General features: G+C 44.1%; 1 protein-coding gene across 1 annotated transcript; it reads right to left on the bottom strand.

Annotated features, from left to right (window-relative positions):
* Nucleotides 1-1,650: 1,650 nt before the first annotated feature.
* LOC112255009 (stathmin-3) lies at nucleotides 1,651-23,715 on the bottom strand. Its single transcript, XM_024428031.2, has 5 exons — nucleotides 23,570-23,715; nucleotides 4,576-4,671; nucleotides 3,883-4,058; nucleotides 3,510-3,701; nucleotides 1,651-2,854 (listed from the first exon to the last, which is right to left on the bottom strand). The coding sequence occupies exons 1-5, from the start codon at nucleotides 23,586-23,588 to the stop codon at nucleotides 2,795-2,797; spliced, it is 543 nt and encodes a 180-aa protein (XP_024283799.1). The 5' UTR covers nucleotides 23,589-23,715; the 3' UTR covers nucleotides 1,651-2,794.
* Between the last annotated feature and the right edge of the window lie 63 nt (nucleotides 23,716-23,778).

Genomic DNA, 23,778 nt, shown 5'->3' with positions numbered 1-23,778 from the left:
TGGGTTGTTCGCGAACGAACGGCTCTTTTTGAACGGATCTTTTTGGTGAACGTCGGCAACCGAATCGCATCGGTGAAAGAGCCGATCATTTGGCTCCCTGATTTGCATACTGCTAGTACTGCTTTTTCCCTCCTGCTACTGCTTTTTGAGCACAAAAAAAACGTTTTTTCTGCAGAGAAGTTACAAAATAATTATCTAAGGAGGGTGAATATTCAGGGCAGAAACAACACATAGGGGGGAGAATGCGTCAATCTAGTCCAGATTTTTTTGCAGGCCATCTAATTTGGCCAGGTAAACGTTTATTTGAATGCAATTTAGCTATTTTTTGTGGTTGTAGGTCGATTCTTAAGCATTTTCAACGAAGAACCGTTTGGCCTACACCGAAAAGACTCGGAATGCCCATCACTAGTATTGTATGCACAGTTAAGTTTCGTTTCTGTCATTCTGGGCGTCAGCATGAGGGCATCATCATATGATACTCTGCAGAATGACTCTAGTATAAACATACAGTTGATAAATAATACGAATAAGACTAGAGAATTCTTCCATAATCTCTGCTATAGACCCTCGATTATATCCGTTATCACATAACACATTTTACTGGTCAAACGTTATGACAGACAAATCATGCAAACGTTGATAATAGTCCGGGAAATAGCAGATAACTATCACATGATGATTCATCATCCATTTCGTTACCTGTGGGTGATTTGGCACCAGTCCCCTGCTCTTCGGATGAACCAGATAATCAAAAATGTTTGAACGTGCCATGAAGGGTTTATTGATCCAGTGAAATTCATTCTGAAGCATCATTTTTTACCAGGCTAGATTTTTCAAAGACGTGTGAAAGCTATGATATCAGATCTCATGTGACATATTTTACTACCATTGTAAACAATACATATGTAAATTATTAAATGTCACAAATGTAAATAAAAAAATAAGGTATCACCAACTTTATTATAGTTTATCAGACTTTATATGCAAGCCACAATGGCTGACCTTGTATCAAAGGTGAGCTATTGTTGAGTTATTCACATAGAGTCATATGTGCAGAGACTGTGTGTATGTAAGCATAATGGACTGGTGGACCCATCTTAGACAAAGATAATTAAAACAGTAGTTGGCACGATGTCAAGGTTACTTAAGGCAAGGCGACAACCAACCAAGTCAAGCACCAGCATAACGGGATTGTGTCCTAGCATAACCCCACTGTGTGTCTTAGCGCAACCCCACTGAAGTTTAGCAGCATTATCCCAGCATTATCCCTGTATAATACTGTATAGGGAAACCTGGCACGAGTAACCTAGGCCTGCCTATATGCTGCTAGAAGGGCAAGTGTGTCTGGTAATACATTCAGGCTATGTCAGCATTTGATACCTCTACATCGCATGCCAAACTTCACATCATAAACCTTCTTATTTGCATATGATTTGCATAAAACTAGTTCTGTCACATTGACTCTAACTCACTGCAAACTAACTACGGCATTCTGTCGTGGAGTCATCTTTTTACTCATTGTAAATGTAGTCCCCTACAGTGGCACTTACTCAACAGTCACAAGTGAGTGACTCTCAGAAATAAACAGACTGTGTGGGAGATTTCAGTAGCTCGGAAATGAAACTGAAGCGAGAACGAAAGCCACTCTTCAAGCAAATTAAACATATGTGTCGTAACCTAATTCATTTCCTGACCTACAGCAACGTGAATACTGAACTTTATTGAACTGAGGCCTAAATGTGACTATGCTCCATTTTATACACTCAATTGATTAACTTTACAAGTTTGATTGAAGACAGCTGCACAAACTGACAATGGGTGTCACTATACATGATGAATGGCCAGGTTAGTCTGTTTGCCTGTAGATTGTGCTGAATATAGTATATTATCCCGTTTCACGAGGTCTGAGCAAGCCTCTAGCACAGGGGCAACTCTTGAGTCCATTTAGCGTGGCTCTGCTCCCATGTCATAAAGTACCTTATGCAATAGAATTAGGGATTGTGTTATGACCTCAAGCTCATTTTTCAAGATAATGACAGTTTGGAAATATGTGGAACAAATTCACTCCCAGTACAGATGCAGTGTAGACATTGACTTCCTATGAGAATTGAACATTACCTATTGAACTACTATGTTTTGAATCGACTCACATCCTTTCTCTCTGACGTAGGCGCACACACACCCTTCTGAAAAGGTGTGCATGAACATGCATAAAACTAGCATCTGTACAAAATCCCCAACATCCCCAACACAGAAACAAACAGTAAAGATGTACACACACACACCAGCTCTTCTCGCCTGCCCCATGTGCCAAAACAATCAAATATTTCACCATATGCCACACTTTTACAGTAGCTTTTTAGGTCTGACACACAGACAGATTTTCCAAGCATTTACACTAGTGCAAAAATTAACTGGTCATTTTTCTGGACAGTACCAAACATAATTATTTTAAACAAAAGGTAAAAAAAAAAAAAGGTCAAAGAAATAACTTTTCAATTGTTTTCATGTTGTTCCTTTGTATGAACTCACAGGTGCAGTCTTAACACAGGTACAAAGGTTTAGTAAATCTGACCTTTGACCTACTGTGAATCGCATTTCAAAATGTTTGTCGTTTAAAAAAAAAAAATACACACAGAGATGAGAAACAATCTGTGTAAATTTTTAGCTTGTGAAACCAGTGTATACTGAACAATGCAAGAGCCTTTGAGACATTGAGATTTTAAAAAGTAGCATTTCCTCCAACCAAAACCCATCAGATGAGAATCTCTTGACAAAACTGTAGAAAATGTTTTCAACCACAGAGGTCAGCTTGGAGCTCTTTGTTTCTACGGACCTCAGCGGCATGGATTTCCTGTGATGAAACAAAGTGAAAATTAGAGAAGATGTGCTATAAAATACTGCAATAGAAGGTAATTTACATAGTCACCACCATTGTTCTCTATTCTCTTTTTATTTACATATTTTAAACAGAAATTTAGTCGCAGGAAGTAGAGGTGTTGAGGGTACTGCAGTAAAAAAATATATATTAAAAAAATCCACAAAATTAGTGAACTAGGCCTTTATTACTCCTGTATGAGTGGAGAGAAATACTCCTCAGCGCCCTTCTTTCCTTTATTCTTCTATTAACACTGGTTAGAGTTTCAACATCAACTGCCATCAAACAAAAGTGAAGAATGGAGGAATCTGATTGTTTCTGCATTCAGCAATGCTAAATTGTTTCCTTGCCAATTTAAGTTACAGACTGGTCATCCATTTACAGACTGGCGTTCAGGCTAATCATTTCATGCTAATGCATATCCTCCTGTTGCCAGAAAGGCGGCTAGGTCATCACACTCCTCCAGTAAGTATTCACAATGCCCATGTCTACGGCTTTAGTTCTTCTTGTTTTTTCATTACAGTAGACCCCTAAACAAAAGATCACCTCCAATCCTGTTTAGGATACTCTACTCTCTACCCACAAAACACTTTTTTCTAAGTTAGGCCATAGCTTTGATTGACAGTCTTACCTTCGCCCGGAGCCGCTGCTTCAGCGCATTCAGCTGGGCCTCGCGGTTCTCTTTGTTGACCTCCATCTTGTAGTTAAGCTTCTCTTCGGCCATCTTGCTGAAGTTGTTGTTCTCCTCCACAGCCTTGTGGAGCACCTGTCGCTCGTGCTCCCGCTTCTCAGCTAGCTGCTTCAGTACCAGGGCCTCCTGAGACTGCAGAGAGAGACGAGGGAGAGAGATGGTGAGGGAGAGAAGGAGACAATGATAGCGAAGAGGGAGAAAGAGAGAAGGGCGAGAGGAAACCGGATAGATGATGAGAGAGATTGTGAAGAGTGAGAAGAATCGAAGGTTGAGAAGAGATGCTGACCCATTCTCTGTCATGCTCTCCATTTACCTTCCTCCTCTCCTCCGCAGCTTCCAGCCTCTTCTGGAGCTCGTCCGGTGAGAGGTCCTTCTTGGGAGCAGAAAGCAGGGGCTGGGGCCTGTCCGGAGAGAGATCAGCGGGGGCCTTCAGGATGATCTCGAAGGCCTGGCCGGATGCCCGCTTGTTCAGGGACTTCACCTCCATGTCTGTGGAGAACAACAGGTATTAGGGCAGTAAGGCTGTGGTGGCCAGGACTCAGAATTACTGGCCTGTTTGTACACCATGCTATGGTACTAACACACAGCAGATTGAAGAGAGACAGAGAGAGAGACAGAGAGAGAGAGACAGAGAGAGACAGACAGAGAGAGAGAGAGTGGGACGGATGGACGGGCGGGCGGGCAGACATAGAAGGGCAGACAGACAGACATAGAAGGGCAGACAGACAGACATAGAAGGGCAGACAGACAGACATAGAAGGGCAGACAGACAGAGAAGGGGAGGGAGACAGACAGGCAGACATAGAAGGGGAGACAGACAGACAGACAGACAGACAGACAGACAGACAGACAGACAGACAGACAGACAGACAGACAGACAGACAGACAGACAGACAGACAGACAGACAGACAGACAGACAGACAGACAGAGAAGTGGAGAGATCATATACAGCATTTATATAATCTCTAAGGGACACGGACAAACACAGAGCTCTTCACTACTAACCTCCATATTGGTAGAGGCTGTTGGGGTGTGGTTGTGAGTAGAAGCAGGAGCAGATCAGAGACAGCATGGACATCTCTTTGATCTTGTCGGAGTAGGCTGAAAAACAGGGAGACGAGAAAACACATCCATGGTTATCCTTACATTTAAAATGGCATGTGTAATTTATTGTGAATGCCACAGTAATTTAGCATTTGCTAAACTGGCTGATATCGTCATATGACTAGATAATGTATGCGTGAACAGTCTAATGGTAAAATGGTGAATCAAGGCTGTACTGTACAGTGCATTCGTAAAATATTCAGATCCCTTGACTTTTTCCACATTTGGTTACGCCTTATTCAAAAATGTATTAACAAATTTTTTTCCCCTCATCAATCTGCACACAATACTCCATAATGACAAAGCAAAACCCAAAAAACCCACATTATTTACATAAGTATTCAGACCCTTTGCTATGAGACTCGAAATTGAGCTCAGGTGCATCCTGTTTCCATTGATCATCCTTGAGATGTTTCTACAACTTGGAGTCCACCTGTAGTAAATTAAATTGATTTGACATGATTTGGAAAGGCACACACCTGCCTACATAAGCTCCCACAGCATGTCAGAGCAAAAGCCAAGCCATGAGGTTGAAGGAATTGTCCGTAGAGCTCCGTCACAGGATTGTATCGAGGCACAGACCTGGGGAAGGGTACAAAAAAATGTCTGCAGCATTGAAGGTCCTTAAAAACACAGTGGCCTCCATCATTCTTAAAATGGAAGAAGTTTGGAACCATCAAGACTCTTCCTTGAGCTGGCCGCCGGGCCAAACTGAGCAATCGGGGTGAAGGGCCTTGGTCAGGGAGGTGATCAAGAAAACAATGGTCACTCTGACAGAGCTCCAGAGTCCCTCTGTGGAGATGGTAGAAACTTCCAGAAGGAGAAACAAGATTGAACTCATTGGCCTGAATGCCAAGCATCATGTCTGGAGGAAACCTGGTACCATCCCTACTGTGAAGCATGGTGGTGGCAGCATCATGCTGTGGTGATGTTTTCAGCGGCAGGGATTGGGAGACTAATCAGGATCGACTGGGAGACTAATCAGGATCGAGTGGGAGAATGGGAGAAACTCCTCAAATACAGGTGTGCCAAGCTTGCAGCGTCATACTCAAAAAGACTTGAGGCTGTAATCGCTGCCAAAGGTGCTTCAACCAAGTAAAGGGCCTGAATACTTATGTAAATGTGATATTTCCTTTTGTTATTCGTCATAAATAAAAACCTGTTTTTGCTCTGTTATTTTGGGGTATTGTGTGTAGATTGATGAGGAATTGTTTTTAAATAAAGTTTAGAATAAGGCTTTAATGTAACAAAATGTGGAAAAAGTAAATGGGTCTGAATACTTGCTGTATATGCCAGGAGGTATTTAATTTTTACATTTTTTTTTATATTTTTTTACCCGACTTCCAGTAACGTGAAGTATTCTCAATTATTCATACATATACTTTTATCTCTGGTCTTAACTCCACCCACTGGGACTGTGGTGTGTGTGTGTGTGTGTGTGTGTGTGTGTGTGTGTGTGTGTGTGTGTGTGTGTGTGTGTGTGTGTGTGTGTGTGTGTGTGTGTGTGTGTGTGTGTGTGTGTGTGTGTGTGTGTGTGTGTGATCGTGTGTGTGTGTGATCGTGTGTGTGTGTGCAGGTGGGTTAGGTTCCCTCCACTCTAAATGGATATGGAAAAAGCTTGCCAGAAAAATGTTCAGCCAAAATTACTAGGGAGGCCGTGCAGACAAGTTACTGAGGAGGCCGTGCAGACAAGTTACTGAGGAGGCCGTGCAGACAAGTTACTGAGGAGGCCGTGCAGACAAGTACTGAGGAGGCCGTGCAGACAAGTTACTGAGGAGGCCGTGCAGACAAGACAAGTTACTGAGGAGGCCGTGCAGACAAGTTACTGAGGAGGCCGTGCAGACAAGTTACAGGAGGCCGTGCAGACAAGTTACTGAGGAGGCCGTGCAGACAAGTTACTGAGGAGGCCGTGCAGACAAGTTACTGAGGAGGCCGTGCAGACAAGTTACTGAGGAGGCCGTGCAGACAAGTTACTGAGGAGGCCGTGCAGACAAGTTACTAAGGAGGCCGTGCAGACAAGTTACTAAGGAGGCCGTTCAGTCAACTTACTAAGGAGGTTGTTCAGTCAACTTACTAAGGAGGCCGTGCAGTCAACTTACTAAGGAGGCCGTTCAGTCAACTTACTAAGGAGGCCGTTCAGTCAACTTACTAAGGAGGCCGTCAGTCAACTTACTAAGGAGGCCGTGCAGACAAGTTACTGGGAGCACTGCCACAAAAACAGCCCGAGCTGCCAGTAGCATCTCCACTGAACCCTGTGCCTCGTGTAAATAATATATAATTATAACAAGTGTTTATTCACAACCGCAGAGAATTATATTTTGTTTCACCTCTTGACACCTCTTGCATACACACACACACACACACACACACACACACACACACACACACACACACACACACACACACACACACAATAACATACACACTATACACACACATACACATGGATTTAGTACTGTAGATACAGTATGTGGTAGTGGTGGAGTAGGGGCCGGAGGGCACACAGTGTGTTGTGAAATCTGTGAATGTAATGTTTTTAAAATTGTATAAAACTGCCTTAATGTTGCTGGACCGGAGGAAGGGTAGCTGATGCCGTGGCAACATCTAATGGGGGTCCACAATGAATAGAAATATACATCTTGATGTTCAAGTAAACATATTGACTCAGGTTTGGGAATGACGCTAACCATGTTGACATTTGGAGTCAGCGGTTGGTTCTACTCCATTGTCGTCCATTGTCGTCGAAAGTAAGTGACAATAGAACTGGTTCATGCTGAAAAAATACTTCCAACTCAACAATGAACATAAAGTAAGTTGTTCAGGCTTTAGTCAACTCCCTTGTCATATTCATGCCAAATCATGTTTGGGCAGCGATGAAGGAGTTGACTGAGGCAGAAACAAACTGGCACACAGGCTACAAGTTGAATGACTTTAAAGTAATACTTGTATGCCGCAAACCTCCTCCTCCCTCTCAACTCACTGTGCTTTGGCTCATGTAATATTTATATAGCGTAGATGAGCAGCAGGGCCCTCATGCAACGCATGTGCCAGGCTTCCCATGTTAGCAAGGATAGCCTCAACACAACTGAACTTGGCTAGGTTCATCAAGTTCATTTGTCTTTGTAGCAGCAACTTTTAGTATCACAAGCTCTTTCAACAGGGGTTTAAGTTACTTCATAGAAATGACACCCGTATCTGTATAAAATCATAAGAGATCTTCACTGATCTATTACTGACCAGCACAACAAAATAAGGTTAGAGGAGTGTCTAAATGTTCAATATGCCACACACAAAAATATTAGGGTTCCTCAATGGTTCTGGAAGGGTGATGGTTCTATGTGGAACAATAAGGACTCAAGAACCCTTTGAGCTCTTCAACGGTTCTTTACAGTTCACTAAAGCTTTCTTTGCTCTTTTAAAATGTATGGGAGCTGAAGGATGGGACTAAAAACAAACAAAATATAACTATTGTAAAATATACTGTGTCCGTAGAATGTATATACAGTAGTATGTATAAGCTGGAAGTAGAAGCCTAAGTGCTGTTGTCCATTAGGTGTGGTGGTGTTAGAGGAAAATAATTAAGGAAAATCTACACTACCGTTCAAAAGTTTGGGGTCACTTAGAAATGTCCTTGTTTTTGGAGGAAAAGCACATTTTTTGTCCATTAAAATAACATCAAATTGATCAGAAATACAGTGTAGACATTGTTAATGTTGTAAATGACTATTGTAGCTGGAAATAGCAATTTTTTTAATGGAATATCTACATAGGCGTATAGAGGGCCATTATCATCAACCAACACTCCTGTGTTCCAATGGCACGTTGTGTTAGCTAATCCAAGTTTATCATTTTAAAAGGATAATTGATCATTAGAAAACCCTTTTGTAATTATGTTTAAACAGCTGAAAACTGTTGTTCTGATTAAAGAAGCAATAAAACTGTCCTTCTTTAGACTAGTTGAGTATCTGGAGCATCAGCATTTGTGAGTTCGATTACAGGCTCAAAATGGCCAGAAACAAGGAACTGAAACTCGTCATTCTATTCTTGTTCTGAAAAATGAAGGCTATTCCATGCGAGAAATTGCCAAGAAACTGAAAATCTCGTACAACGCTGTGTACAGTCGTGGCCAAAAGTTTTGAGAATGACACAAATATTAATTTTCACAAAGTCTGAAGCCTCAGTTTGTATGATGACAATTTGCATATACTCCAGAATGTTATGAAGAGTGATCAGATGAATTGCAATTAATTGCAAAGTCCCTCTTTGCCATGAAAATGAACTAAATCCCCCCCAAAACATTTCCACTGCATTTCAGCTCTGCAACAAAAGGAGCAGCTGACATTATGTCAGTGATTCACTGGTTAACACAGGTGTGAGTGTTGACGAGGATAAGGCTGGAGATCACTCTGTCATGCTGATTGAGTTCGAATAACAGACTGGAAGCTTCAAAAAGAGTGTGGTGCTTGGAATCATTGTTATTCCTCTGTCAAGCATGGTTACCTGCAAGGAAACACGAGCCGTCATCATTGCTTTGCACAAAAAGAGTTTCACAGGCAAGGATATTGCTGCCAGTAAGATTGCACCTAAATCAAACATTTATCAGATCATCAAGAACTTCAAGGAGAGTGGTTCAATTGTTGTGAAGAAGGCGAGAAGTGCCCAAGAAAGTCCAGCAAGCGCCAGGACCGTCTCCTAAAGTTGATTCGGCTGCGGGATCGGGGCACCACCAGTACAGAGCTTGCTCAGGAATGGCAGCAGGCAGGTGTGAGTGCATCTGCAAGCACAGTGAGGTGAAGACTTTTGGAGGATGGCCTGGTGTCAAGAAGGAAAGGAAAGAAGCCACTTCTCTCCAGGGAAAACATCAGGGACAGACTGATATTCTGCAAAGGGTACAGGGATTGGACTGCTGAGGACTGGGGTAAAGTCATTTTCTCTGATGAATCCCCTTTCCGATTGTTTGGGGCATCCGGAAAAAAGCTTGTCCGGAGAAGACAAGGTGAGCGCTACCATCAGTCCTGTGTCATGCCAACAGTAAAGCATCCTGAGACCATTAATGTGTGGGGTTGCTTCTCAGCCAAGGGACTGGGCTCACTCACAATTTTGCCTAAGAACACAGCCATGAATAAAGAATGGTACCAACACATCCTCCGAGAGAAACTTCTCCCAACCATCCAGGAACAGTTTGGTGATGAACAATGCCTTTTCCAGCATGATGGAGCACCTTTCCATAAGGCAAAAGTCATAACTAAGTGGCTCGGGGAACAAAACATCGATATTTTGGGTCCATGGCCAGGAAACTCCCCAGACCTTAATCCCATTGAGAACTTATGGTCAATCTTCAAGAGGCGGGTGGACAAACAAAACCCACATATTGATTGATTGATTGACAAACTCCAAGCATTGATTGATTGACAAACTCCAAACATTGATTATGCAAGAATGGGCTGCCATCAGTCAGGATGTGGCCCAGAAGTTAATTGACAGCATGTCAGGGCTGATTGCAGAGGTCTTGAAAAAGAAGGGTCAACACTGCAAATATTGACTCTTTGCATCAACTTCATGTAATTGTCAATAAAAGCCTTTGACACTTATGAAATGCTTGTAATTATACTTCAGTATTCCATAGTAACATCTGACAAAAATATCTAAAGACACATGTCATTCTCAAAACTTTTGGCCACGACTGTACTACTCCCTTCACAGAACAACGCAACTTGTGAATTAACACAATAATAATGGAATGAAATGTGGTAGTGGAATTTTAACAATAGGAATTTTAATGGAATTTTAACAATATAAAATGGCTGACTAGAATAAAAAATAACTGTATGATTCTTCAAAAGGATCCACAAAGAACCTATCAGATTGAGAAAGGTCTGTTATATAACCTGGGACTGCAGTGTAGCCTAGTGGTTAGAGCGTTGGACTAGTAACCAAAAGGTTGAAAGTTTGAATCCCCGAGCTGAATCTGTCTTTCTGCCCCTGAACAAGGCAGTTAACCCACTGTTCCTAGGCCGTGATTGAAAAAAAAATGTTGTTCTTAACTGACTTGCCTAGTTAAGTAAAGATATAAAAAAACATTCTCTGTAAAGGTTCTATAAAGAACCCCAAAAAGTGTTCTATATAGCCCCAATCAGGGTTGTTGTCACGCCCTGGTCAAAGTATTTTGTGTTTATCTTTATGTATTTGGTCAGGCCAGGGTGTGGCATGGGGTTTTTGTAATTGTGGTGTGTTTGTCTTGGGGTTTTGGTGGTGGTATTGGGATTCTAGCTTAGTGGGTTGTCTAGCAAGGTCTATGGCTGTCTGGAGTGGTTCTCAATCAGAGGCAGGTGCTTATCGTTGTCTCTGATTGGGAACCATATTTAGGCAGCCATATTCTTTGAGTTTGTCGTGGGTGATTGTCCTTAGTGTCTTACTTGTACTCTCTGTTAGTTTGCACTAGATAGGCTGTTTTCGGTTTTCATTTACGTTTATTGTTTTGTAGTGTTTAGTGTTTAGTCGTGTTTACGTTTTGTTTAATAAATATGGATCGCAATCGACACGCTGCAGTTTGGTCCGACTCTCCTTCATCACCACTAGAAAACCGTTACAGAATCACCCACCACCAACGGACCAAGCGGCGTGTCAACAGGCAGGAGCAGCCGAAAGAGGAGAGGCAACAAAGGCAGCAACAGCGGCGCAATGAGGATTGGACATGGGACGATATATTGGATGGCAAGGGTTGCTACACATGGGAGGAGATCCTGGCGGGAAGGGATCGCCTTCCATGGGAACAGGTGGAGGCACTTAGGAGAGCAGAGGCAGCCGGAGAGAGGAGCCGGCGATACGAGGGAACACGGTTGGCAAGAAAGCCCGGGAGTCAGCCCCAAAAATTCTTGGGGGGCTTACAGGGAGTATAGCTATGCCAGGTAGGAGACCTGCGCAAACTCCCTGTGCTTACCGGGGGCTGGAGAGACCGGGCAGGCACCGTGTTATGCTGTGGAGCGCACGGTGTCTCCAGTGCGGGTGCACAGCCCGGTTCGATATATTCCAGCTCCTCGTATCGGCCGGGCTAGAGTGGGCATCGAGCCAGGTAAGGTTGGGCAGGCTCGGTGCTCAAGAGCTCCAGTGCGCCTGCACGGTCCGGTCTATCCAGTACCACCTCCACACCCCAGCCCTCCGGTAGCAGCTCCCCGCACCAGGCTTCCTGTGCGTGTCCTCGATCCAGTACCACCAGTTCCAGCACCACGCACCAGGCCTTCAGTGTGCCTCGCCTGTTTAGCGCAGCCAGAGCCTTTCTCCTCTACAGCGCTGCCGGAGCCTCCCGCCTGTTCAGCGCAGCCAGAGCCATCCTCCTCTACAGCGCTGCCGGAGCCTCCCGCCTGTTTAGCGCAGCCAGAGCCTTTCTCCTCTCCTGCGCTGCCGGAGTCTCCCGCCTATCTAGCGCTGTTAGAGCCTTCCTCATCTCCAGCGCTGCCGGAGTCTCCCGCCTGTTTAGCGCAGCCAGAGCCTTCCTCCTCTACAGCGCTGTCGGAGCCTCCCGCCTGTTTAGCGCAGCCAGAGCTGCCAGTCTGCAAGGAGCAGCCAGAGCTGTCAGTCTGCATGGAGCAGCCAGAGCTGCCAGTCTGCATGAAGCAGCCAGTCTGCATGGAGCAGCCAGAGCTGTCAGTCCTCATGGAGCAGTCAGAGCTGTCAGTCTACATGAAGCAGCCCGAGCTGCCAGTCTGCATGAAGCAGCCAGTCTACATGGAGCAGCCAGAGCTGCCAGTCTGCATGAAGCAGCCAGAGCTGTCAGTCTGCATGGAACAGTCAGAGCTGTCAGTCTGCATGGAGCAGCCAGAGCTGTCAGTCTACATGAAGCAGCCCGAGCTGCCAGTCTGCATGAAGCAGTCAGTCTACATGGAGCAGCCAGAGCTGTCAGTCCGCATGGAGCAGCCAGAGCTGTCAGTCTACATGAAGCAGCCCGAGCTGCCAGTCTGCATGAAGCAGCCAGTCTACATGGAGCAGCCAGAGCTGTCAGTCTGCATGAAGCAGCCAGAGCTGTCAGTCTGCATGGAGCTGCCAGTCTGCATGGAGCTGCCAGTCTGCATGGAGCTGCCAGTCTGCAAGGAGCTGCCAGTCTGCAAGGAGCTGCCAGTCTGCAAGGAGCTGCCAGTCTGCAAGGAGCTGTCAGTCTGTAAGGAGCTGCCAGTCTGCAAGGAGCTGCCAGTCAGCACGGAGCCGCCAGAGCGGTCAGTCTGTAAGAAGCCGCCAGAGCTGTCAGCCTATATGGAGCAGCTAGTGCCGCCAGTCTGCCCAGCATCGCCAGTCTGCCCAGCACCGCCAGTCTGCCCAGCACCGCCAGTCTGCCCAGCGTCGTCAGTCTGCCCAGCATCGTCAGTCTGCCCAGCGTCGTCAGTCTGCCCAGCGCCGCCAGTCTGCCCAGCATCGCCAGTCGGCCCAGCACCGCCAGTCTGCCCAGCACCGCCAGTCTGCCCAGCGTCGTCAGTCTGCCCAGCGTCGCCAGTCTGCCCAGCGTCGCCAGTCTGCCCAGCACCGCCAGTCTGCCCAGCATCGTCAGTCTGCCCGGCGTCGTCAGTCTGCCCAGCACCGCCAGTCTGCCCAGCGTCGCCAGTCTGCCCAGCGTCGCCAGTCTGCCCAGCGCCGCCGGTCTGCCCAGCGCCGCCGGTCTGCCCAGCGCCGCCAGGCTGCCCAGCGCCGCCAGATCTGCCAGTCAGCCAGACTCTTCCAGATCTGCCAGTCAACCAGACTCTTCCAGATCTGCCAGTCAACCAGACTCTTCCAGATCTGCCAGTCAACCAGACTCTTCCAGATCTGCCAGTCAACCAGACTCTTCCAGATCTGCCAGTCAACCAGACTCTTTCAGATCTGCCAGTCAACCAGACTCTTCCAGATCTGCCAGTCAACCAGACTCTTCCAGATCTGCCAGTCAACCTGACTCTTCCAGATCTGCCAGTCAACCAGACTCTTCCAGATCTGCCAGTCAACCAGACTCTTCCAGATCTGCCAGTCAGCCAGACTCTTCCAGATCTGTCAGTCAGCCAGGATCTGCTGAAACCACCAGCCAGCCAGGAGCTGGTAGATCTATCTACCTGCCTGAGCTTCCTCTCACTCCTGAGCTTCCTCTCACTCCTGAGCTTCCTCTCACTCCTGAGCTTCCTCTCACTCCTGAGCTTCCTCTCACTCCTGAGCTTCCTCTCACTCCTGAGCTTCCTCTCACTCCTGAGCTTCCTCTCACTCCTGAGCTTCCTCTCACTCCTGAGCTTCCTCTCACTCCTGAGCTTCCTCTCACTCCTGAGCTTCCTCTCACTCCTGAGCTTCCTCTCACTCCTGAGCTTTCTCTCACTCCCGAGCTTCCTCTCACTCCTGAGCTTTCTCTCACTCCCGAGCTTCCCCTCAGTCCCGAGCTGCCTCGGTCCCGAGCTGTCCTTCAGTCCCGATCTGCTCCTCAGTCCAGTGGGGTTCTGGGTGGGGACTACTAGGCCATGGTCGGCGGCGAGGGTGGACTATCCAGGGACGAAGGGAGAGGGGACTAAGACATTAAAGGAGTGGGGTCCACGTCCCGCGCCGGAGCCGCCACCATGGACAGACGCCCACCCGGACCCTCCCTATTGTTTTGAGGTGCGTTCGGGAGTCCGCACCTTAGGGGGGTTCTGTCACGCCCTGGTCAAAGTATTTTGTGTTTATCTTTATGTATTTGGTCAGGCCAGGGTGTGGCATGGGGTTTTTGTAATTGTGGTGTGTTTGTCTTGGGGTTTTGGTGGTGGTATTGGGATTCTAGCTTAGTGGGTTGTCTAGCAAGGTCTATGGCTGTCTGGAGTGGTTCTCAATCAGAGGCAGGTGCTTATCGTTGTCTCTGATTGGGAACCATATTTAGGCAGCCATATTCTTTGAGTTTGTCGTGGGTGATTGTCCTTAGTGTCTTACTTGTACTCTCTGTTAGTTTGCACTAGATAGGCTGTTTTCGGTTTTCATTTACGTTTATTGTTTTGTAGTGTTTAGTGTTTAGTCGTGTTTACGTTTTGTTTAATAAATATGGATCGCAATCGACACGCTGCAGTTTGGTCCGACTCTCCTTCATCACCACTAGAAAACCGTTACAGTTGTAACCATAGTAGAACCCCTTTTTGGTGCTTTATATAATCTTATTTAATGGTTCATTATAGAACCTTAGGAAAGTTTGACATTTTTTTATAGCACCATACAGGTTCCATTTAGAACCTTATGAGCATGGTTCTTTATAGAGCTTTTTAAAAAGGGTTCTATATAGCACCAAAAAAAGGTTAAACAATGTTTATAAGCCAAAGAACCCCTATCTGGTACTGTTTAGAACCATTATTTTTGTGTATACAACACAGTGTTAGATCTGGACATACTGGTAGAACCACAACTGACACAAACGTTAGCTTTTCTCTGACATGAGTCATGACACTGTATGAACATAAATCACCCCAGTAGAGTATGAGCAGCACATCTTATCTGAATGTACAACAAACACTATGCTAATGAAACCAGCTTCTAGCGTTTATATCACCTTCATAGATGTAATTGTTATGCATGTGTATTACTCATTTCCTCTCCCCAAAATATCACTTTATGCAAATGAATCATATCTAAACAATATCTAAACAATCTAAAATACAGCAAAGATCCAGTCATTGTGTTGGTATGTAGCCTGCCTTGGGAGGGGGAAGCCACAGAGATTTCCTCATATCAAAATAATGTTGTGAAAATATGCAGAGTGCATCCTCATTGTTTGACTTTTTTGTTGTTGTTAGGTGTTGTACACAGTCAGGCAGCAGTCATAGAGAAATGTTAGGATGTCACAATGAACCTTATAACCAAATCCAGGCAGGTGTTATCTAGCAGGAGTCCAAAGGAACAGTCTTCCTGCTTTAAGAAACCGTATACTTAGATTAATGTTCTTTTTTTATCATTGAATGTATGTTCGTAAATTCTCACAGACACCCCAGGTAATTGAATAGAGGCGGGTGTAATCAGACAATGGCACACACAGGCACCGTTTCCCGGGCGACACAGTATGTGGGTCAGTGGGTTCGTGCTGTGCCGAGTTGAAAGCATTGTCACTGTGGGTAAATGTCTGGTGGGCGTGGGCGGCAGCAAGGCACTCTGGAAATCGCAGTCTTAGCTAGGCAGAGTGCAAACCCAACCCAACCCTCCCTTTCTCTCCACTCACTGCAGCAGTACTACTCAAATCAGCAGCTCAGAGACGGAGGGTGGGTGTGTGTGTGTGTGTGTGTGCGCATTCGAGTGAGTGAGAGAGCGAGAGAGAGAGAGAGGGAGAGCGAGAGAGAGAGCAAGATAGAGAGAGAGTGGAGGGGTAGCTTGTGTGTCTGTGAGTTCAGTGCTCCTAACAATGTCTACAATCACAGTGTGCTGCCAAGATGGTATCTCTGGCTGCTAGGCAGGGAACAGGTTCTCTCTATCAGCTAGAGGAGGCCATGTCTGAAGCAGCAGGCATAGACAGAACACCCTGAGGCTGTGGTCTACCTCTAGTACTGTGCCCCAACAATAACAACTGGCTATCGGGCTATTCAAGGGCCTCTTTTCACCGACAAATCCATATCTATTTATCAGTTTCTTCATTCTGATTCGTCATTCATTATTCAAATCATACCACATACAAGTCAAATCAAATGTTATTCGTCACATGCGCCGAATACAACAGGTATCACCTTACAGTGAAATGCAAGAAAAAATAACAATAGGGAGGCTTTATACAGGGGGTGCCTGAGTCAATGTGCTGGGCCACCAGTTAGTTGAGGTCATTGAGGTAATATGTATATGTAGGTAGAGTTAAAGTGACTATGCATAGATAATAAACAGAGAATAGCAGTAGTGTGTCAAGTATTGTCATTAAATGGTTCATTTAATCCCAAGTACTACTTGAAGTAAGCACTATATATATATATATATATATCTGTAAAATGCAGATTCAACTTGATTTCACTTGTTGCATACACATATTATGTTCGATATGAGATTGGTATAATTCTGTCCCAAAAGGACCTTGAACAACAATCGTTCAACTCAAGATGGGATCAACCTAGACACAACATTCAATCATCATCAATACATACATAAAGCTATTTAGATATACAAATCAAATCAAATTTTATTTGTCATATACACATGGTTAACAGATGTTAATGCGAGTGTAGCGAAATGCTTGTACTTCTAGTTCCGACCATGCAGTAATATCTAACAAGTAATCTGACCTAACAATTTCACAACAACTACCTTATACACACTAGTGTAATGGAATGAATAAGAATATGGACATATAAATATATGGATGAGCGATGGCCGAACGGCATAGGCAAGATGCAGTAGATGGTATAGAGTACAGTATATACATATGAGATGAGTAATGTAGGGTATGTAAACGTTATATAAAGTGGCATTGTTTGAAGTGGCTAGTGATACATTTATTACATCAAGATGGCAAGATGCATTACAGCTAATGGCCTAGTGATGTAATAACAGTGGAGCAGATTGCTAGTTTTATGTTCCTTGCTTACATCACGGATAAAGGGCATCCTCACAGGCACCATCATCAATTATTGACACGCTCGGCTGAGTACGATGCACATTAGACCCACTCAGGAAAATATGTGTTTGTGTTTGCTTGTGCGTGTGTGTGTGTGTGTGTGTGTGTGTTAGGGTTAATTTTAGGGTTAGAAGCTAGGGTTAGGAGCTAGGGTTAGGAGCTAGGATTCATTTTAAGGTCAGGAGCTAGGGTTAGGAGCTAGGATTAATTTTAGGGTTAGGGTGTTCTTGCATGTGTGCGTGCATATGTGTGGAGAGTGGGTAGTATGCACAAAAATTCTAGAATTGTACCCTAGAATACCAGAGGGCAGCTTCTGACAGGACCAAATGTTCAGTACCTCCACAGAGATGGATCATGGTTTTATCTTCTGTCACGATCATCGTAAGAAGCGGACCAAATCGCAGCGTGGTGTGAATGCATCATTTTAATGGATGACGAAAACACAAAGTAAACTGAACAAAACAATAAATGAACAACGACCGTGAAGCTATATACGAAATGTGCTGACACAAGCAACTAACATAGACAATCACCCACAACCCACAATGACAAAACAGGCTACCTGAAAATATGGTTCCCAATCAGAGACAATGACTAACACCTGCCTCTGATTGAGAACCATATCAGGCCAAACACAGAAACAGACAAACTAGACATACAACATAGAATGCCCACTCAGATCACACCCTGACGAAACAAAACATATACACATACAAAGCAAACCATGGTCAGGGCGTGACATCTTCATACATCAGTCCCTGTGGTCAGCTATCTATGAAACGGCCTGGAGAAACATCATGGCTCTATGGCTGAAAAATGACCCCTCTCTAGACAGACAAATCCCTAAGGTAATAGGCTTGGACTGATACAGCCATATTATTACCTCTGAGCTGCATATTGTATATAAGCTGTCTATTGTTACCTCTGTGAGCTCTATTAAAACAGAACTAAGCTGTCTATTGTTACCTCTGTGAGCTCTTAAAACAGAACTAAGCTGTATATTGTTACCTCTGTGAGCTCTATTAAAACAGAACTAAGCTGTCTATTGTTACCTCTGTGAGCTCTATTAAAACAGAACTAAGCTGAATATTGTTACCTCTGTGAGCTCTATTAAAACAGAACTAAGCTGTATATTGTTACCTCTGTGAGCTCTATTAAAACAGAACTAAGCTGTATATTGTTACCTCTGTGAGCTCTTAAAACAGAACTGAGCTGTCTATTGTTACCTCTGTGAGCTCTATTAAAACAGAACTAAGCTGTCTATTGTTACCTCTGTGAGCTCTTAAAACAGAACTAAGCTGTATATTGTTACCTCTGAGCTCTATTAAAACAGAACTAAGCTGTATATTGTTACCTCTGTGAGCTCTTAAAACAGAACTAAGCTGTATATTGTTACCTCTGTGAGCTCTATTAAAACAGAACTAAGCTGAATATTGTTACCTCTGTGAGCTCTATTAAAACAGAACTAAGCTGTCTATTGTTACCTCTGTGAGCTCTATTAAAACAGAACTGAGCTGTCTATTGTTACCTCTGTGAGCTCTATTAAAACAGAACTAAGCTGTATATTGTTACCTCTGTGAGCTCTATTAAAACAGAACTAAGCTGTCAATTGTTACCTCTGTGAGCTCTATTAAAACAGAACTAAGCTGTATATTGTTACCTCTGTGAGCTCTTAAAACAGAACTAAGCTGTCTATTGTTACCTCTGTGAGCTCTATTAAAATAGAACTGAGCTGTCTATTGTTACCTCTGTGAGCTCTATTAAAACAGAACTAAGCTGTCTATTGTTACCTCTGTGAGCTCTTAAAACAGAACTAAGCTGTCTATTGTTACCTCTGTGAGCTCTATTAAAACAGAACTAAGCTGAATATTGTTACCTCTGTGAGCTCTATTAAAACAGAACTAAGCTGAATATTGTTACCTCTATGAGCTCTATTAAAACAGAACTAAGCTGTATATTGTTACCTCTGTGAGCTCTATTAAAACAGAACTAAGCTGTATATTGTTACCTCTGTGAGCTCTATTAAAACAGAACTAAGCTGTATATTGTTACCTCTGTGAGCTCTATTAAAACAGAACTAAGCTGTATATTGTTACCTCTGTGAGCTCTATTAAAACAGAACTAAGCTGAATATTGTTACCTCTATGAGCTCTATTAAAACAGAACTAAGCTGTATATTGTTACCTCTGTGAGCTCTTAAAACAGAACTAAGCTGTCTATTGTTACCTCTGTGAGCTCTATTAAAACAGAACTAAGCTATATATTGTTACCTCTGTGAGCTCTATTAAAACAGAACTAAGCTGTCTATTGTTACCTCTATGAGCTCTATTAAAGCAGAACTAAGCTGAATATTGTTACCTCTGTGAGCTCTATTAAAACAGATCTGAGCTGCAGAGGACATAGTGGTGAATCGTATCCAGCCTCTCAGCCCCAGGCCGAAAACATGTCATGTCACTGCAGATTGCCCATCTGCAGCCTTCACTGTATATTACAAAAAGTGAGGGGCGGCAGAGTAGCCTAGTGGTTAGAGCGTTGGACTAGTAACCGGAAGGTTGCAAGTTCAAGGTACAAATCTGTCGTTCTGCCCCTGAACAGGCAGTTAACCCGCTGTTCCTAGGCCGTCATTGAAAATAAGAATTTGTTCTTAACTGACTTGCCTAGTTAAATAAAGGTCACATAAATAAAAAAGAGAGAGAGAGAGAGAGAGACTAAACAGACTACACCTGTCTCTCTCTCTCTCAAAATGATGAGCTGAGAAGCCTATGGATCTATGACATACTGTATATTGTTATGTACCTAATGTGAAAAAGGAGGACTTGAAAACTAAACCTCTTTGGAAAAAACTGAACGCCTAACGAGACACCTACTGTGTGAGCTGTAAGTCATTATTCCTCCAAAATACTTCAAAATGTCCGCCTTGTATACCAGGTCATTTTCAGGGTGCTGACTAGGTTGACCAGAATTTACTTTTTAGGAGGTTAAGAGAACGTACGCAGCAGGTTAGGAGAATTAACGTAGCAGGTTAGGAGACTGGGGTTAAGGTTAGGAAAAGGGTTAGTGTGAACAGGGAAACCCAAGAGCAGACTCAGACGAGGAGACTGGGATGAAGTAACCATGGTATTTATTGAAACACGGGGGGAAGATGGAGTGCAGGCCAGGGGATGCTCAGGTGGGTTGCAGGAAACCAAGTGCGGAGGCTGAGGCTGGAGCGGGAGGGGTTGGGACAGGGTAAGCAGGTCCGGAGAGGAATCCAAGGATGCAGTGGAGTGGGGGGTCCAGGACAGAGTAGCAGGATGAGGAGATGTGGGCAGAATTGTAGCGTAGTGGAAAACCATGTCAGGCAAGGAAAACAGGCACAACAGGATAACAGGATCTAAATAGTAACAAACGGCTAGAAACATAGACTGACTGAGCAGAGATTACGATCTGGCAGTGTGGAAGTGGCAGGACTATGTATTTGTAGAGGAACAGGTTGCAACTGGTGGGGATCTGCTCTGACTCCACACCTGTCTCCAATCACACACACACAGAGAGAGGGGGAGAGGGAGAGAGTACTGGGGGAGTGGTGACAGGTCAAGGAGACACAGGATGAGCAGTAGAGGGCATGGCAGGAGCAGATGTAACATAGGGTTTGTATTTGTATTTATTATGGATCTCCATTAGTTCCTGCCAAGGCAGTAACTGCTCTTCCTGGGGTCCAGTGAAATTAAGGCAGTCATACAATTTTAATTGCATTAGCTAAACTGCTCTCCTAACCTGCCACGAAAAGTCCCTTCCGGCCGTTGCTGCACTCTATCTAATCACAACCCATTTTCAGGTTGAAAATATAACTGACATATTTCAAGACTTGTTTAGGAGATTAAGGAAATGTTTCAGTGATTCATTTTCAGAATGTGAACTCTTGTCTTGCTCGACAATCTGGGCATAAATTAGACACAAATTCACATGCATCTCTTTTCTCCTATAGTCTTTCCTTTTGACTCCCTACTGTGTGATAGAGGTGTGTTTAACCAGTAGCATATAACAATCTGTGTGTTTGAGAACAGGTTCAAACCACAAAAAGAGTATCACTAGCTGAATGATCAGCTAGGCTATGAGCAAATGCATAATTCACTGGGTTTCTGCAAATAAATGTTTTAGCGATTCCCTGAGGTTTTGGGGATTTATGTTGATCAAACGCTTCAATTTCATAAACGGATACTATGAACGTCCTATTAACATGATTTAAAATGTATATTTACCATGGTTTTAGCTAAAAGATCACTAATGTGAACGTACAGTATACTAGCCTCGTACAACCACCCTGAAGCTTTGAGAGCACAGCGGTTAGGATGACACCATACTCCCACAAAATACATTATTGACTGACAGGATATTGTTATGTAAACGGATACTTTAGACATTCTTTTGACACTGTAACAACAGTAATGACAAGAAAGGATGATAATCCACATTGCCATAAGATGTTTACTACTTTTTCCGTGCTGTATATATACTTCATCCGTAATACCTGTGCAGAGAACTGTTATTCTTTGATGAAAATGTGGTGAAATTAGTATTGTTGTTAATCTGCCTGACTTTTAGCTGGATGCATGGGGAATGATGCTTCTAGATCCTATAGCTGTTGTCAATGAGGTGCCGATTCTCTTTTTCCTCAATCAAGCGTGGAGCTATTATACTGTAGGTCAATGTTCAGACAGAGATGAGACTAATCTGTGTGAACAGATGAATGGAAGGACAAGACGTAAAGAAGCTGCACAGAGCATGGAACACTGAGTTAGCGCTGGTTAATATCCCTCGTGTTAATGCGGAGGCCCATGGGGGTTGCAATAGGCCATCAATAAAGATATCCCTCTAGTGGTGTGGGGGCTGTGCTTTGGCAAAGTGGGTGGGGTTACATCCTTCCTGTTTGGCCCTGTCCAGGGGTGTCCTCAGATGGGGCCACAGTGTCTCCTGACCCCTCCTATCTCAGCCTCCAGTATTTATGCTGCAGTAGTTTATGTGTCAGGGGGCTAGGGTCAGTTTGTTATATCTGGAGTACTTCTCCTGTCCTATTCGGTGTCCTGTGTGAATTTAAGTGTGCTCTCTCTAATTCTCTCTTTCTCTCTTTCTTTCTCTCCCTCGGAGGACCTGAGCCCTAGGACCATGCCTCAGGACTACCTGACATGATGACTCCTTGCTGTCCCCAGTCCACCTGGCCGTGCTGCTGCTCCAGTTTCAACTGTTCTGCCTTATTATTATTGGACCATGCTGGTCATTTATGAATATTTGAACATCTTGGCCATGTTCTATTATAATCTCCACCCGGCACAGCCAGAAGAGGACTGGCCACCCCACATAGCCTAGTTCCTCTCTAGGTTTCTTCCTAGGTTTTGGCCTTTCTAGGGAGTTTTTCCTAGCCACCGTGCTTCTACACCTGCATTGCTTGCTGTTTGGGGTTTTAGGCTGGGTTTCTGTACAGCACTTTGAGATATCAGCTGATGTACGAAGGGCTATATAAATAAATTTGATTTGATTTGATCAATAGTTAAGGAACATTTTTGTATTTTAAATATAAGGTTGCAAATTACAATTCATAATAACAGAAATGTTGGATTTAACTTTTTGGGCTGAAAATGTATATGACATCCAACTGAACTGACATCCTATGTACATGTCTAATTGGATGGGGTAATCATGTCAGAGATCACTGCAAATTACACCCTGGTGATTCCTATATAATGAACTGTATGGGACCTAGAATTTGAACTGTATAATCTGCTGCGTGCACTGCAAGACGCAATGTGAGATTCCTTTTTTACTGCTTCAGATCTGCGTCATCAAGCCGGCAGTTTACCAGCAGGCACACCTTGGCTGTGTCACAAATGGCCCCTCAATTCCCCCTGGGGCCCTAGTCAAAGGTAGTGCATTACATAAGGAATAAGGTACCAATTGAGACGCAGCCCTTGGTATGACTGGAGGTAAATCCCTGAGATCTCTAATCACAAATGGAAACCATCTGATCCCCTGAAATAATCCACACAAAGTCATTTTAGAGAAACATACTCAGTTTTAACATACGACCTTTAGAAGCACTCAAATGAAACAAATGCGAAACCTAGATCTCATCCATTCATGAATGGTGGAATTTGATGTGGCCAGACATTAGATCAAACAAAACATGCTCTGAAGATCTATTTTACATGTAAAATGAAGAACCTATTTGAGCAATACATATCAAAATACCCATCAGCGCATCTCCAATAACATCTAGATATTCCATCTAAAACATACAACAGAAGGATTTTATCTGATAAATACATATCCCCCCCTTTTATAAACGATAGGTTGTAACATATGCCTTACCTGATACAGTGCTGGACATGGTTGCTGGAGATGGAGGCGAGAGCAGGATGTTGCCTGATGGAGGAGAAGAGAGAATGTGAGCGAGGAGGAGGAGAAGGAGAGACAGAGGGCTGAGTGTATATATCTGCCCACGTGTGGCGCAGTGCACAAGCTTTTCTGCGTGGCTGCGTTAACATTGTGCAGCCGGTTCAGCACTAGGGGCTGCTGCA

Source organism: Oncorhynchus tshawytscha, linkage group LG07 (assembly GCF_018296145.1).
Source record: "Oncorhynchus tshawytscha isolate Ot180627B linkage group LG07, Otsh_v2.0, whole genome shotgun sequence".
In the NCBI taxonomy this organism is placed as follows: Eukaryota; Metazoa; Chordata; class Actinopteri; order Salmoniformes; family Salmonidae; genus Oncorhynchus; species Oncorhynchus tshawytscha.
The sequence above is the reverse complement of the archived record's forward strand: the minus strand, read 5'-3'. Positions and strand labels throughout refer to the sequence as shown.

Coding starts and splice junctions, on each gene's coding strand:
- LOC112255009 (XM_024428031.2), bottom strand. Junction 3,702..3,882: donor CTGCGGAGGAGAGGAGGAAG/GTAAATGGAGAG, acceptor CTCTCTCTGCAG/TCTCAGGAGGCCCTGGTACT. Junction 2,855..3,509: donor AGCAGCGGCTCCGGGCGAAG/GTAAGACTGTCA, acceptor GTTTCATCACAG/GAAATCCATGCCGCTGAGGT.